We start from the raw sequence: 16,890 nt of genomic DNA, 5'->3' as shown, positions 1-16,890 counted from the left end.
ATACAAATGCACAGCCTGGTGGGCCTGGAAGCCAGAAAATCCAGTCTTATTCTGGCAAAATACTCATAAATGCCTCTTAGATATAACTTCGTATGTGTTTATTTAAAGGGCAGCTTTCAGGATGGGTGTGATTCCTGCACAGCAGAAAGGAGCCCTTGCCTTGCTGAAAGGTTGGACCAGGTGATCCTTGAGGTCCCTCCCAGCCTGATCTCATAGGATTTTGGGGCTTGGAATTGTGCCCCTCACTGGTGCAAGGTGTTATTTATGCAGTTCTTAGTAGTGAGAGTAAAATAGGAGGGGAGTGGGAATGGAGACCAAGTGATTTGTGCACATTGTGCACATTATTCAGAGCCACTCCTGAGACACCAGGAGGTGTGAGTGCTCCTGGACATGTGTTTTCCCTGCATTCCACAGACTAAAAATGGAGCTCTCTGGAACAAGTTATGGACTAATTGTATCCTGTGGTAATTTTCAGTGTGGGTTTCTCAGCCTGATCCCAGTCCCACATCACAAACACGTGGCATGGGGAAGGCAGGGGGGCCATGCCCTGCACATTTGTTTTTCCTTCCACAGTCCATTGCTGCTGAGAAATTGTATCTCTCTGTTCTCCAGAAGTGGGTGGGCTGTGGCAGTGTCTGGTTTTTTGGCAGAGCAAAATAAATTGTGAACTTGGGTGTGAAAAGATGATGGTGAGAAGTGTCCCTGGAACCCCAGAATGATTTGATTTGGAAGGGACCTTAAAGCCCATCCCATTCCACCCCTGCCATGAGCAGGGACACCTCCCACCATCCCAGGCTCCTCCAAGCCCTGTCCAACCTGGCCTGGAACATTTCCAAGGATGGAGCAGCCACATCTGGGCACCCTAAAATTCACTGATTCCATGTGGGCTTCCACTAAAAGAAAAACTCCCTTGTGCTTTTCCCTCCATATCATCACAATCTCACAGTTTTGGCTCATTTCCCATCCCAGCCACCTTTCTCTCTTCAAAAAAAAAAAAGGCAAAACAAACAACAACAGCATTTTAGACATCTCCTGTTGATAATAACTTCCAAATGGAAGTCAGTGGCAGCTGGTTCTTCACACTTTAACCCTTCCTCTGCTGCCCTTCCAGGAAATAATTGATGACTGATTGGCCCATTAACCTTTTTTTCTTTAAAAAAAAAAAAAAGTTTGACAGCCTGGACTTGTGTAATGAGGAGGGATTCCTGGTGAAATCAGGCTGATGGCTGAGTTGCTTGCCCCTGAGGATGCAAAATTAGCCCCGTGGGACCTCGTCTGCATAGAAACTGGACACAATTAGTGTAATATCCGGTGTTATTAATGTAGTTTGGAGTAATTGGGCAGGTTGATTTCGACAGGTTGATGGTGCTAAAATACTATTATAGTGGACCTTTCCATGAATAACTGTTAAACATGGAAAACTGTTTAATAAAATTTTGTGATTGGGCTCACAGGGATTTAAATAGCACAAGCTATAATTTGGCTGAAGAGTAAAAAGTGAACAACTTCATCCTCCTGCCTGGATTTTCCTGTTCCTGTGTGCTGTGCTTGAGGACATACAGGAACAGGTTTGTTCCTTGTCTTCTAAAGGAATTGCCCTGGGGCTGATGTAGAGCAGGCTCTGCTGCTTTGTTTCACAGTTGAGCTTGGTGGGGGAAAAATAAAATACTGGTGTGATTAAGCAGAAAAAATTAAGGAGGATGCCTTCAACCAGCACAGCTTTTTGGGGAGTAAATCTGAAGCTTCAATGGAAATAGAATCATCGAATTATTAAGGTTAGAAAAGACCTACAAGATCATCAAGTGCAGTAGTTAATCCAGCACTGCCATGTTCACCACTAATCCATGTCCCCAAGTGTCACATTTACAAATTTTTTAAAGACTCCAAACCTCCCTGGTCAGTTCCAATCCCTGACCCCCCTTTCCATGCAGAAATTCCTGCTGTGCCCACCCTGAGCCTGCCCTGGCCCAGCCTGAGGCCGTTCCCTCTGTTCCTGTCCCTGTCCACCCCGGCTGTCCCCTCCTGTCAGGAGCTGTGCAGAGCCACAAGGGCCCCCTGAGCCTCCTTTGCTCCAGGCTGAGCCCCTGCCCAGCTCCCTCAGCCCCTCCTGGGGCTCCAGACCCTTCCCAGCTCTGTTTTCTTCTCTGGACCTCAAAATGTCCTTCCAGCCCCACCTGAAAAGGTGCAGCAGCTCGCCTGGGCTTACTTCTCCTGGGCAAACCAGCTCCATGTGTGTGATCAGCATCATTAAAGAGGAGGTCAGAGGAGTCAGTTGTGCTGCAGAGACCTTAAGTCTTGTGTTCTCCTCCTGTGTTGTGCACAGGGTTGAATGTGACTTCATTTTTTGTGGAGTAGTTCCTCTTGGATCTTCCTCAGGAAACCCTGAAAGCTCTGCTTGATAAACGAGGCTTTGGCCATGATTAATTCATGGCATTTTGGGTAACGTCTCTACCTGTTTGTCTGGAACAGTGTGTTGCTAAAGTGGAACACTTGTAGCTGTGCATCATTCATCTTTGAGCCAGGTGAATGACATGGAGCTGTGCCAGGGGGGTTTAGGTTGGATTTTAGGGAAAGGTTCTTCCCCCAGAGGGTGCTGGCACTGCCCAGGCTCCCCAGGGAATGGGCACAGTCCCAGGGCTGCCAGAGCTCCAGGAGGGTTTGGACACCACTCCCAGGGATGGACAGGGTGGGAATGTTGGGGGTCTGATCCTTCTGGATCCCTTCCAACTCTGGACATTCCATGATTTCTTTTCCCACTTACCCCATGTACCGTTTTCCAGTAATAAACTGGACCCTCAGGTACCTCCCTGCACCTGCAAATGACATTCAGCTCTGTGTTATCCCCACCTGGAGGTGCCAAGTCACCTCCTGCTGCCTTGGAGGCATCCTTACAGCATGACATGGAGCTTATCCAAGAAAAGCCCTTGTCCCCAGTTTGGGAACACAGCTGCCAGCAGTGCTGTCCTTAAATCTGCTGCTGGATTTGTCCCTGATCTTTGCATGTTTATGGATGATGAGGGAACACAGTAGTGCCGTGGCACTGAATATATAATCAGTCATTATCAGACAAAATGTTCTTTCTGAAGCTCGTTAGGGCTGATGTTCACCAGAATTTTGTGCTCTATTATTCTTTTCCTTTCATGCTTCGTGCCAGCCCACCCCAATTGCACTTTACTCTGTTTCAGATTCCTTGATTTTTTTTTAATTTGGCATTGGTGTCCCATGTGTAGGTGGGGTGTGTGTCCATTTATTTCAGTGCTGCTGGTATTTCCATGTGCTGCTCCTCTGGCCTGAATACTTGTCCTCCTCCTCCAGCAGCCCTAAGGATATTTCACTGACCCTCTCTCCTGGCTTCTCAGATCATTTTCTCATCTCCCATGTCAGATGTGGATGTTGAATAGGTTGAACTGATTTTAATCCTGTATTATAGCCTAGTAATTATTATTATTATCCCAGTATTTATGCTGTAGAGGAGAAAATGTCCACATCTGCTTTAATATATCTGTGCTTGTAAAAACTGCTTGAAAGAGGAGGGTAAATTGTTACATTTTCTGTATTGTCAGCTCTTTGTGGTCCATTCATCTTTTATTTTGTGGTACCCTTTGATTTTTACATTATGCAGCTTTTAGCACCTCAGGTTTAAATCTGAATGATGCTTGTTGGCCACTTTATGTTTGATTAAGGCACAGACTCGATTCCAAGCTCACAAACACAGGCACTGAGTATTTACCCAAACCACTGCTTTACCTGCACAGCATTTGGACTGAAAAGAGTGGATCCTGGTTGTTTCCTGGTGCACTGTGCAGGGCAGGGTCTAGACCTGCACTTACAGGATTTGTACAATCCCAGAACGGTTTGGATTGGAGGGACCTTCAAAATTATCCAGTGCCACCCCTGCTATGGGCAGGGACACCTTCCACTGTCCCAGGTTGATCCAAACCCCATCTAAACTGGCCTTGGCCACTGCCAGGGATCCAGGGGCAGCCACAGCTGCTCTGGGCACCCTGTGCCAGGGCCTGCCCATCCTCCCAGGGGAGAATTTCTCCCCAGTATCTCATCCAAATCTACCCTCCTTCAGCTTAAAACCATTGAGTAACACAAGTTCTTACCAACCAAGATTCTTTTCACTGTCCTTAACTTAATCTTTTCTTCCTATTGCATTTATTTTTTTTCTTTTTTTTTTTTTTTCTTTTTTTCCAGAGCAAGAAGAGAACTTTGAGTTTATCATTGTCTCTCTCACGGGCCAGACTTGGCACTTTGAAGCAACCACCTACGAAGAGAGGGACGCGTGGGTCCAAGCCATAGAGAGCCAGATCCTGGCCAGTTTACAGTCCTGTGAGAGCAGCAAGAACAAGGTATGGGGCACAGAGCAGTGTTGGCAATAAGCCATGGGTCAGGGGAGCATTGGGATGACAGCAAATTCTGGATTTTAAGCCCTTACCCCTTGAGCTGTGTGTGCTCCCCCCACAGCTGAGCAGGGTCAGAGCTCTCTGAGGGAACAATGTGGCCTGGGAGGAGCAGCTTTCCCCCTTGGAGTGCTTTCCTCTGGTGACAGAAGGAATCTGCTCACCTTTCCTGTCAAAACAAATGTTTAAAATCTGAGAAGTCTTCAGCCAACCCTCATTTTGGGAGGACTTGTGTGTCTTGAGGGCAATTGTCTGTAAACACTTCAGAGGAGAGAGCAAGGTGCTGAGTGGTGATTGAGGGACAGAAATGGCTAATGATTGTTGATCATTTCAGTCCAGAACTGTAGATCCTTTAATATTACCCTCCTAACAGTTGTCTTTCATGATTTTATACTGCATGGGAGACTCATTTTTAAATGAATGCCTGCCTTCATTGCCCTGGTGTGACAGACTGGATCAAACACCAGTAATTACCATCATCATAACACAATTTACTTCCCATTTTGTGTTTAAAAATGGGTTTTTTCCAACATATATTCCTGAGATGGAGGAAAATCACAGCTTACATATTTCTTGCTTAGCATGGGTTCACACACTCTGAAATGAATGTGTTATTAAGAGCACAGAAGGGGAAGTTTGTACATTAACACCTACCTAAAAAGATGAATACAAAAGGATAGAGAGTGGCTGGGCAATGGCTCAGAGAGGTTTTTCTCACTGGGTTCCCAAAGCACGTCAGAAGAACTGGCTGGAACAGCAAAGAGCAGTTGGGTGGACAGGTTTAGCAGGTGTCTCATGGCAGTTGTGTCTCCAGGTGGACATCCACAAGTCCTACTTGGTGTCTTGGTTTGGAAAGCCAGGTATCTGCTAAGGAAGGCAGGAGCCTCCCCTGAAATGGAAAATGTGAACCCCCTGCCTCCAAACTGTTACAGGTTTGAAATTAAGGGGCTCTCAGGCAAAGATATGGGAGCAGGGATAACAGTTCTTTATTAGGGAAGGAAAAAAAAAACTCAAACCAAAGCAGTAATACAAAACAACCGTGACAGAGTGAGAATATGGCCTGACTCCCTGTGTGTCAGGGGGCTGGAAGCAGTCCCATTAAAGGGTGGCTGCAGCCCTCCTGCAGAGACAGGTGTGGTTCTGCTGAAGCAGTGATCCTGTAGAAGGGTGGAGTTTTCCTCTCAAGATCCAGTGGTGGTGTAGATTGGTCTGCTCTTCCTCTGGGAATCCAGTGGGAAAGGTGCTGTGGTGTTCCAACTGTCAGATTATATCCAGGAAGGAATGCTTGGCTCCTCCTCCTGGGCGCAGCTTCTCCCAGTGGGATGATGTAATTCTATCAGTCGTGCAGTGACACTCAATGGCCCACGAACACAAGATATTTCCCCGAGGGAGGACTGGTTTGTGGGAGAGATAAAGAAAACTGCCCAATGAAGAGAAGAGAACTGCCCCAGCTCTAACAGATACAGAATAGAATTCACACCCCCAGGCACATCTTGCATTTCCAGCCTAAGCCAGTTGGCTAGAGCCAATCTGCCTGTACATCAGGAGAGTCTCCCCCAACAGAGGTCATGGGCAGGTCATCATGGGGGGCATTTAAAGGGGAGCCACTGGCTGAAATCTGACCTTTGGATGATAAAAAGTTCCAGCCTCTTCTGCAAAGCGTCCCTTAGTCTTCATTAGCACAAGCACACACATCAATAAAAGAAATTGATCTTGTAAAATAATATTCTTGTCTCATTTATCTCAAGAAGCAAGCCTACAGTGTGGCTGCTGCTCTTGGGAAGAGCAGGGTTCATTCCCGAGCTCCATTTCCCTCTGTTAGAATCCAGGCTGGAGACCCCAAAAGTCTGGGAGGTGCCAAAGGAGCACTGTTCCTTGAGGGGCAAATCAAGACTTGAGGTTCCTTGACTGTATGAATTTGACCTTGGTCTGGGCTGTGGGGTTGGCTGCTCGTTCAGCTGACAGTGGTGTCGTGGGGGTTATTTCGGGTTCCTGCTGCTCACTGGTGTCTCTGGCTCCCCGCAGTCGCGCCTGACCAGCCAGAACGAGGCCATGGCCCTGCAGTCCATCAGGAACATCAGAGGCAACTCCCACTGCGTGGACTGCGAGGCACAGAGTGAGTACAGCGCCTGACTGCACCTCTGACCCCTTCCCCTTGGCCACCAGGCCCTGGCAACACCCAGCCCTGCCTCCCGGGGGGCATACCAGCGCTCTGTTTCTCTGGGTCTGGACTGAAGGCACTCGACACAGTAATTCCTGTTTGGACTCAAGTGTTTATTATTTCTTATCAGTAAAAGTCTCATAACCATGAGTTCAGCAGGTTTTCATCAGAAGGCACAAAATAGCCAACAGTCTCTTGTTACAAGGTCTTTTGAAGCTAAACTATCCAATTAGGAATTTACACTTAGATTTTCCCTTTTAACCCGATAACTGATCCTAAAATGCCACCCAAAGCCATGGAGAAGAAGGAAGAAGAAGCATGAAGAAGAAACCCAGGATGACACCCTGTGCCCTCCATCTTGCTTCCATCCACTGCACACTAAAAATCCCAAAACCTCAATTTCTCACCAAGTGACACACCTACACTGCTCTCTACAATCTATTTCACATTTTTTGTGGATAATAGTCTATCTAGTCTATCTTCCTATCTTTGGAAACTTTCTTCATGAATGAGGGTCAAAGTCAGTGCTCCCGTGGGGGTCAGGGCACCCCAGAGCAGACAGAGAAATATTCCCTGTGCCCTGGGTTTCCACAGCTCCCTGCTGTGGCATCCCCTCCCTTGTTTGCACATCTCTGCTTCCTGAAGGATTTGCTTAACCAGACTTGTTTGAACTTAATTTATGCTCAATATCTGCCACGTCAAGTGCATCCTGATTTTTCCCCCTCGTTGTTTCGCGTTGAATGTCAGCATTTCTGTACTTCCCTTCAAAGAAAAGGCAGAAAGTTTGCTGTTTGACACCAGTCCCTTCCATTTCCCCCCTGTTTTGTGTGGTGAGAGCACACGTGCCATGGTAATATTTTCAAAGAGGTAAAGCTTGATTGCTGCTTTTTTGGTTTGGTTTTTCAGGCTTGCTTGTCAGAAGAAACCAAAGTCATTGCTCATTATATCTGGATACTAGAAAACTGATTTTGGATTTTTTTTCTTTCTTCCCCTTTGTGTTTCTTTCCCCCTTTCTTTTTTTTTATTTTTTGAAACATATGCTTAGTGTTCAGAAGAGTGTTCTCAGGAATACTTTGAGCTGTGCTTCACCTCACTAACCCCGACTGAGGCCATTATTCTGGTGCTCTTTAGTTCCAGGGGTTTGCAACAAAGCCACAGAAAGGAAGTTCTCCTGCTCTAAAGCAATTAGTTGTAGGAGCTAAAGGACTGAGAACTTGTGCATTTTTATTTCTTTGATATTTGGAAGTCAGAACTTTCCTTGCGTTTTTGACACATGCTTAAAATGGAAAAATATTCGCTTACTTTTCTTCAGGTGTGATTTTTATTTTTAAAGATTGGCTGCTCGGGATTCTGACTCCTGGTCTCAGCCACTCTGACCCCCTAGTGTAAAAAGAACATTTGTACACAAGTGCAGGTGCTTTTGCACCAATAATTTGGTCCCTGCTTTCACTCTAAGTGATCCAGCACAAGCTAAACGAGGGAAAAGCTTGGTTTGGGTGGTGTTTTAGCACCTGGAGCCCAAAGCAAGTCTTATTTATTGGTGTGCTTTCACAGTGACCTGGCAGCCATTGAGATTTCCCCCAGAGCTCTGATGCAGCTCAGGAGGAAGGCAGAAAGGGTGTGTGCTGCGGGTGAGGAGGGGGTCTGGGAGTGACCTGCATGGATATTTAGCTCATTCATGGATATTTAGCTCATTTAAAGTACTCACTGCTGCCTCGGAGCAGCCCATGGGGGGAGTGGTGCTGGGTCCTGCTCTACTGGGGGTGGCATTTTCCTAACCTTGATAACTAGATACTTATTTATAAAATACACAAATATATATATATTTTTTTAATGGGAGGTTATATATCCATAAGATGCAATCCCTTCAGTGCAGACAACTTTCACACCCACACCATCGTTCTGATCCACCTCAGCCCTACCCACACTCCACACTGCTGGCCTTGCTAACTGCATATTTACATATAAAATATACAAACATATTTTATATATATATATATATATATATATATATATATATATATATATATATATATATATATATATATATATATATATATATATATATATATATATGGGAGGCTATATTATGTATCTGTAAGATGCAATCCCTTCAGTGCAGACAACTTTCACACCCACACCACCGTTCTGATCCACCTCAGCCCTACCCAGGCTCCACACTTCTAGCCTTGCTAACTAGATATTTATTTATAAAATATACAATTATATTTTTATATCTATTTATGGGAGGTTATATTATGTATCTATAAGATACAATCCCTTCAGTGCAGACAACTTCTACAACATCCTTCTGATCCACCTCAGTCCTGTCCAGACTCCACACTCCTACCCTTGCTAACTAGATACTTATTTATTAAATATACAAACATATTCTATTATTTATATATATATATATGGGAAGTTATATTATGTATCTATAAGATGCAGTTTCTTCAGTGCAGACAACTTCCACACCCAAAACATCCTTCTGATCCACCTCAGCCCTACCCAGACTCCACACTGCTAGCCTTGCTAACTAGATACTTATTTATAAAATATACAAGCATATTTTATTTTATTTTATTTTATTTTATTTTATTTGTATTTATTTATTTATTTATTTATTTATTTATTTGATGTTATATTATATATCCATAAGATGCAATCCCTTCAGTGCAGACAATTTCCACAGTTTCCACAACATCCTTCTGATCCACCTCAGCCCTACCCACACTCCACACTCCTAGCCTTGCTAACTAGATATTTATATATAAAATATACAATTATATTTATATATATATATATTTATGGATGTTATATTATATATCCATAAGATGCAATCCCTTCAGTGCAGACAATTTCCACAACATCCTTCTGATCCACCTCAGCCGTACCCAGACTGTCCCCAAGGCTGGTGTTTCTCTCCCCAGCCATGCACATATCCCAGGATTTATGCAGCCAGGATGGATGCTTCATCAAGAAAACACTTGTACAAGAAAACAGCATATTTTTTTACCCTTTTTGGGTTTTTTTTCCCCCCAGCCAATCTGGTTCTCAGCCAGATTGCTCATGGGTCAAGCTGGCCCCGGTGCCTGGTGCCAGCAGCAGGGATGTGCCAGGAGATCGTTGCTGGGAGAGGGCAGAGTGGGACAGCCCATTCTGGCAACACTCTGTCATGTGGCTTTTATGGGGGATGATTTTGGAATGTCAGCTGGACCTGTTTGTATTCTCACTGCAGATTTATACCCTCTTTGACTCCTCTTGCTGTTTGACCTTCCTGATTTTAAGGCCGCTGTCGTTCCTTCGGAAAAATGTGAGATATTTCCAAAGCTGTGGATCTTAAAGTGTAAACACACACAGAGAGGAGGTGGACCTCAGTTCTGCAGGGCTTTGCTTTATTCCCTTGCCTCCCTTGCTGCCTGGCCTGGGCAGACCAGAGCATTTAACATCACAAACCCCAGCACTCTGTGGAAGCCTCACGTTGTTTGCATCTCCACAGAGCCAGATGTATGGGAAAACAGGAGTGTGAGATGTTGCCATCCCTCAGCTCTATTCAGGAGCCATCAATCTTCCACTTCAGAAGTCTCATTCTCCCTCTTTCTGGAGCTCTTTGCCTTTTGAGCACTTTGTCTCACCAGGGAATTCTGCCTTGTTGGAGGCTGATCCAGCAGCTGTGTGCCACCAGCATCCCGGCCCTTTGGCAGCCTCCAGCTAAAGTTATTCCATATTCTCCTGCCAACATTCCTATATCAGAGCAAGAAAAGAGGCAAAATACTCTTTAGGAGCTGAAGTTCGTGCCCAGGATCTGATTTCATGTTTCAAAAGGAAGCTGGTGCTGCCTTTTCCCAAAGCAGCAGAGTCCTGGTACTGACTCTGGAAAAGCCACCCAGGGTGATCCAGTAGTTCAGGCAAACCCTGCTGAATTCTGGATTTGGGCTCAGCAGAGGATAAATAGCAGTCACCTCTTCCAAGATACCTGGAGAACATGGAACATCAGGTCTTTGCTGTTGGAGAAGACAACAGGGAGGGTTTAAAAACATGGATTCTCATCATGAGTTTTCCATTCCAGGAGTCTGATCACATACTCTGCTGTATTTTGTATTTGAAAGCCAAACACTGAGATAATAATAATTTGGACAGTCTTGTCCTTCCCATCACAAAATTTGGTTTTTCATAAAGAATAGGAAAAAAAAAAAAAAAGAATAGGAGAGTTGCAAACTTTTCTCCCCCTTCAGCAGCAACTGGAGATGCCTTCACCCCTGCTTCTTCTTTCCCTGGCCCTTCTGCTCCTCCTTCCAGCAATTCCTGCTGCTCAGCCCAGGGATATCTCACAGCTGCTGACCTCAGGAAGGTTCTGCCTTTCATCAGAATCCAAAGGGATGAAGGAGTGGTGAGGGGTTATTCTCCTAAGAGAGTGTTCACCTCCAAATGGTGAAGCTGATTGAGGTGAGAGTGAGAGTGGGGAAGAATTTTCAGGGAAGGAGTGAGCTGAGCGTTTTTGAGGCTATGAACAGCTGAAAATTGTAATCTGGTTGTATTCAGTGGAGCTAAAAAGCTCATTTTTTGTTTGACCAATTCTAAGTAAAGCACCTCTAACTGCACTGAGTGGGCTTTTTCTTCTTTTTGCTGTCAAACCTTGATGGCCACGCCTGCCCCATGTTTGTCAACATCCTCCAATTCAGAGTTACTCTCACCACCAGCAGGAAAAGGGAGCTGGGTTTGTATCATCTTTAAAGTAAAAAAACAAAAACCAACCTTGAATAGTTACAGGTGGAAAGCTGTAACTTGTGGTGTGCATTGGTGATAACAATTTTTATTTCTGTAACGAGCTCAGCCCTTGCCTTGCCTCGTTTGCCACTTTCCCACCCAGCTCTGTGTTGTCAGATTGTTGAAATTGAAAATAATATCTTGCTAGAATTTCATGGAACCTCCTGGTTGTTGTTTTTTTTGGGGGGACTCCTTCAATCCTAGCAGTGCTGGCAACTGAGAGGCTCTTCCAACCCAAACCATTCTGTGTTTAAAGAATTTTTTCAGTACGAGATGCTCTACACGTGCATCAAGTAGAGAGGTGTTTGGGAGGGAGGTCAGGTCCTTAACTCCAGTTCTGTCAGAATAATTGGAATAATGTGAGTTGGTATTCCATTCTCCTGCTTCATTCCGAGTTCATGCCTCTTGGAGCTCATTGCACTTTGGATTTTTGTGAGGATAACCCTGGCCTTTGCAGGTCAGGGGTTTCATCCGAGTCACAGTTTGCAAATTTCAAATTATTACTTGCTGTCTTCAAATTTATACCAACAAATTGAGATTTTGAGGGGTTTTTAGTATGTTTCTGGTACACCACTGGTTCACTCACTGGCAAAACAAGGGTATATGAAGAATTATGGAACTGAAAGAGTTGGTTGTGGTTGTTGTACCAAAAGCTTGGGAAGCATGGCAGGAGTTTTGTCTCACCTGGTTTTTTTGAGATCTGAAATGTTGTATATTTATAATGTGGATATTAAATTATGTATAACGTAGGACTTGCTATGGACAGGAACTTTGAAACAAAAGATGTGCTTTTCTGCTCAAGTGGAATAAGATGGGGGATTTTTCTTCTTGGTTGCATTTTTACATTTCAATGGACTCATTGAAAAATGTCAGTCAACACCTTCAGTGAAATGTGGGACTTCACAATTAAAATTATGAGCTTTCCTTTCCTATTTTTTGTCCAAACATGACATGGGAAAGAACCAGAAAATGTTTTGTTTCCACATATTTTGGCTGCCAGAAATATCTTTTCAGTTGTGGGTTACACAAAGTGGAGACAAGTCTTTGGATGAATTTTTCACAGCAGAAAGGAAACACTGGAAATTCATTTTCTGTCAGGTCCAAATTTTGCTTAGATAGGAACCAGAATTGCCTGCCCTCTTAATTAATCCCCCTTTTCCTGCATGGCATTTGGGGTAGTTCTTTGGGATGCACAGAGTGAGGCACGAAAAAGAGATCTGACAGCAGGGGGTTAGGAAAAACCAACCAGAATTCCTTTCATGTGTCTTCAGTTGCATTTGTTAGGGTGAATGTTTGTTGGAGAGGAGGCAATCCATACAAATCTAGATTTGAATCACACAGGACAGTGGCAAAAGAGCTTTGAACCATGTTGGGAAATGGGATTTCCCATCCTGTGCCAGGTTTGTCCCTGTGTGGGGTTGTTTTGGGTGGGTGCAATCCTTCTGGCTTATGCCCTGGGACCAGGCACATTCCAATTGGGACATTTCCACCTTGGTGTTTATTATCTCCCTGGTGCTGGAGATGTAAGAAGAGTCAGATGCAAGAGCCACACATAGCTTGATGGAGTTAGCAGGAGATAATTGTTTCTAGGCTCTGGTTTTTTCTCCTTTTCCCCTTTCAGCTGACTATGAGCAGCTCTGGGTTCCCAGGGAGGGACTTTCCTCACTGTTCCATCATCTTTTACCCACCCCCATGGTTATATTGCCTCTGTTTCTCCTTTCCCCTCTAATTCATTGGGGTTTTTCGGCTGGAGGTGGAGTGATGTATCCTTTGAGACACCACATTTCATTTTTCTGTACCCCTTGAAGGGTTGGCATCCCCACTGACCCTGGATGGCCTCCCAGCTGCTCTTTAGGACAAAACACCTCCAGAACCAAAACCTTCATGCACAACCACAGCTGGGAAGTCCTGTGGGGTGTTCCCTTGCCCTAACTGCTGTGTCCTTGCCCTGCAGACCCCGACTGGGCCAGCCTCAACCTGGGGGCCCTCATCTGCATCGAATGCTCAGGTATCCACCGCAACCTCGGCACGCACCTGTCCCGCGTGCGCTCCCTGGACCTGGACGACTGGCCCATCGAGCTCATCAAGGTCATGTCAGCCATTGGCAACGAGCTGGCCAACAGTGTGTGGGAGGAGAACAGCCAAGGCCACGTGAAGCCTTCCCCAGACTCCACCAGGTGGGTTCGTGCTCGCCACGCCTCACCCGGCGCGCAATGCCGCCGCCGCTTCGGAGTTCTCGCTTGTGGGAAAGTCATGGTTTATAACCTCACCTTGTTTATAACCTCACATTGTGTGTAACCTCTCCTTGTTTATAACCTCACATTGTTTGTAACCTCCCTGTGTGCCCATGGAGAATGTGTGCCAAAGCGGGAGGTGGCAAAAGTTGAGTGACCTCGTTGATTTCTCGCTCTTGTGAAGGTTCGCTCGGCAGCTCTGCAGTTTTGTGTTCAGTGGGAGATGGGAACCTCCCACCTGCTTCTTCCTCCATCCAAATTGTCCTGTCATGGGCTCCTTTGTCTCAGTGGGCCACCAAGTTCCTGCCTTTTGGCCTGTCAGTTTGTCATCAACAATCTCCCTTCAGAGTGTCAGGGCTGTCAGGTCCTTGGTCCTGCTCAGGGGTGTTCCAAGTCCTGCTGGCCATGTGTGGTATTTTTCAGGGTCTCCCATGGCAGGAAGGAAAGATGAATTTGACTCCATGTTCTTAGAAGGCTGATTTATTATTTTATGATATTATATTATATTAAAGAATGCTATACTAAAACTATACTAAAGGATGCAGACAGAAGGCTTAACAAGATAATGAAAAACCTGTGACTCTCTAGAGTCCTGACACAGCCTGACCGGGATTGGTCATTAAGTTAAAACAATTCACCTGTTGGATAAACAATCTCCAAACCACATTCCAAAGCAGCAAACACAGGAGAAGCAAATGAGAAATATTGTTTTCATTTTCTCTGAGGCTTCTCAGCTTCCCAGGACTGGGAAATCCTGGGGAAGGGATTTTTCCAGAAAATATGATGGTGACAGCCATGGACCTGTTGACTTTCTTTGTGTGTGATTTATGTGAAACCATGAGCTGCTGGGGGGTGTCTCCTTTGAGAACAGCTCTTCACCTGCCTCTCATAGCTCCACACAGTGAAAATCTTCCTGTGAGGTGCTGTCCTACCTAAAACGGGGGGGGTTTATGCTGAATTAATCTGATCAGTGTCAAAGACAGATGTTTTGAGAATACTTATTCCAGTTTTGGACCAGGTGGAAGGATCACTGTGGCTGTGCCAGCTCCTGCAGCAGAGGGCTGGGTTTGTGCTGTTGAGTGTAGAAAAGTCAACTGTTCCTTCTTGCATTATTTCGTTAGCCCTGAAAAATGAATTTGTGGTGCCACCTTTGGTTCATCTTCGAGAATGAAGCCACTGCATTAATCAGGCTGCTTAGATGAATGGCTGTGCATCTAAAAGTGCTCAGGGAGCCCCAAAGAGAGGTTTTGTTCAGGCAGAAATGGGGTGGCTGCTCTGTACCTGTGTATTATTGGGCACAATGATTTCATCAGGTAGATTGAAATGAACTTTGAGTCGTTGCTATCACTTCAGTACAGAGATTTTATATTCTTGCACCTCACAAAGATATGTTGCTCCTTACTGCTGAGTGAGCGGTTCTAAACAGCTGAAAGGAAAATGCTTGCACTCAATTGAAATGCTATTAAAAAAAAAAGAAAAATCACTTTATTTCAGTAGTCATATAATAATCATCAGGAAAAATCTAAAATCCATGTGACTGTGATGAAAAGAGCACCATCCATTTCAATTAATAATTCGCTCAGGATTGAATTTTACTTCTAGAAAATCAACTATTTTTCTCTTAGTATTTCATACACAGGGCTTATTTTAATTCTCCCACTTTGTTTCTGTGCATCTTCATGGTTATATTCAGCTGATTCTGATTGCCACTGATATCACTGCACTGCAACATTTTTGGACAAAAAGATTCATTTTATAGATAGAATTTTCTAGCTCTGTGTCCAGGTTCATGCTTCTGTGATAGAAGAGGTGCTAGAAAAAGCAGAATTAGGATGATGTGGAAATTCTCCCACAAAGCAATTGCAGTCTTGCTTTGCTGCTCCCATTCCTCTGCTCTTTGCAGCAGGGACTGAAATGCAATTTTTTACATAAATACAAGAGAGTTCTGCTTTTTCCAAGTGTGTGCCTGCTTTTGTGCTTCTCTTTGGGCTCTGCCAGCATCACAATCCTTTCTCCAAGCTGTGGTGAGAAAATAAATTCAAGTTCTTCAGGCAGAGGCTCTGCTCCCCATGTTCCCACTGCTGCTTGGAGTTTTGCATGAGGAATTCTATGGGAAGCAGGTGAAATGGCCCTGAAAGGAGGGTTAAATAAATCTTCCTTTTGTTGTTGTGGAGGGACTGAAGGGGGAAGAGGCACCTCCAGGAGAGCTGGAGAGGGACTGGGGACAAGGGATGGAGGGACAGGACACAGGGAATGGCTCCCAATGCCAGAGGGCAGGGCTGGATGGGATATTGAGAATTAGGAATTGTTCCCTGTGAGGGTGGGCAGGCCCTGGCATTGCCCAGAGCAGCTGTCCTGGATCCCTGGCAGTGCCCAAGGACAGGCTGGAACACCCTGGGACAGTGGAAGGTGTCCCTGCCATGGCAGGGGTGGCACTGGATGGTCCTGAAGGTCCCTTCCAGCCCAGACCATTCTGGGATTCTGATTCTGTGATGGGCCCTCAATAGACACTTTAGAGAGGATCAGGTGGGATTCACCTGTTCATGTTGTGTATAAAGCTGTCAATGGAAACCCACAGATTTCTAGGGACACCAAAAAATAAAGAAGTAATGAGCTGCTCCACAAGTACTGAATTCTTGAGCTGGAAGGCTCAAGGAGTGTTCACAGGCTGGACTAAAAGGAACCTGAAAGTCCTGATGTGGCTTTCAAAGGAGTCCCTTCAGCCTGGGAGAGACTGGCACTGATCACTGTGTGCTGGCAGTGGCATCCTGTGTGTTTCTGTGGAGTGGAGGAAAGGATGGAGGGATTCCTGGAGATGGTTTTTGACAGGAGGAATTGCCACATGGCTGCTCCAGGCCATGGCATAATGGAGGAATCCTACCCAGGAAAATGTCACCAGTATTTCTGAAGGCAGATCTGTGACTACAGCTTCCCTTCAGTCGTTTTGCACACTCACAAATAAGATACCAAATTCAAGAGCTTATCATGGCCTGCGCCTCCCTCATAAGGGACAGCTCCAATGTGACAGGGACAGAACCCAGGGAATGGCAGGAGCTGTGTCAGGGGATGTTTAGGTTGGATTTTAGGGGAAGGTTCTTCCCCCAGAGGGTGCTGGGCACTGCCCAGGCTGCCCAGGGAATGCCAGAGCTCCAGGAGGGTTTGGACAACTCTCCCAGGAATGCCCAGGGTGGGATTGTTGGGGTGTCTGTGCAGGGCCAGGGGTTGGATCCATGATCCCTGTGGGTCCCTTCCAGCTCAGGAGATTCTGTGATTAAACCATGTAAAATGCTGCTGTCCTTTTCTGGCCCTCTCAAATGCACTT

At 45.4% G+C, this 16,890-nt stretch overlaps 1 protein-coding gene across 11 annotated transcripts in view; it reads left to right on the top strand.

The window, feature by feature from the left end:
• The window catches only part of AGAP1 (ArfGAP with GTPase domain, ankyrin repeat and PH domain 1), a 335,199-nt gene that overhangs the window by 281,612 nt on the left and 36,697 nt on the right, over positions 1-16,890 (top strand). For all 11 annotated transcript variants that reach the window (XM_058028448.1, XM_058028445.1, XM_058028440.1 and 8 more), the window contains 3 exons: positions 4,201-4,355; positions 6,432-6,522; positions 13,289-13,511. In XM_058028448.1, the coding sequence (XP_057884431.1) occupies positions 4,201-4,355; positions 6,432-6,522; positions 13,289-13,511 (469 nt within the window). The remainder of the gene's footprint in view (positions 1-4,200; positions 4,356-6,431; positions 6,523-13,288; positions 13,512-16,890) is intronic.

This window comes from Melospiza georgiana, chromosome 7, assembly GCF_028018845.1.
Source record: "Melospiza georgiana isolate bMelGeo1 chromosome 7, bMelGeo1.pri, whole genome shotgun sequence".
NCBI classification, from domain to species: domain Eukaryota; kingdom Metazoa; phylum Chordata; class Aves; order Passeriformes; family Passerellidae; genus Melospiza; species Melospiza georgiana.
The sequence above is the reverse complement of the archived record's forward strand: the minus strand, read 5'-3'. Positions and strand labels throughout refer to the sequence as shown.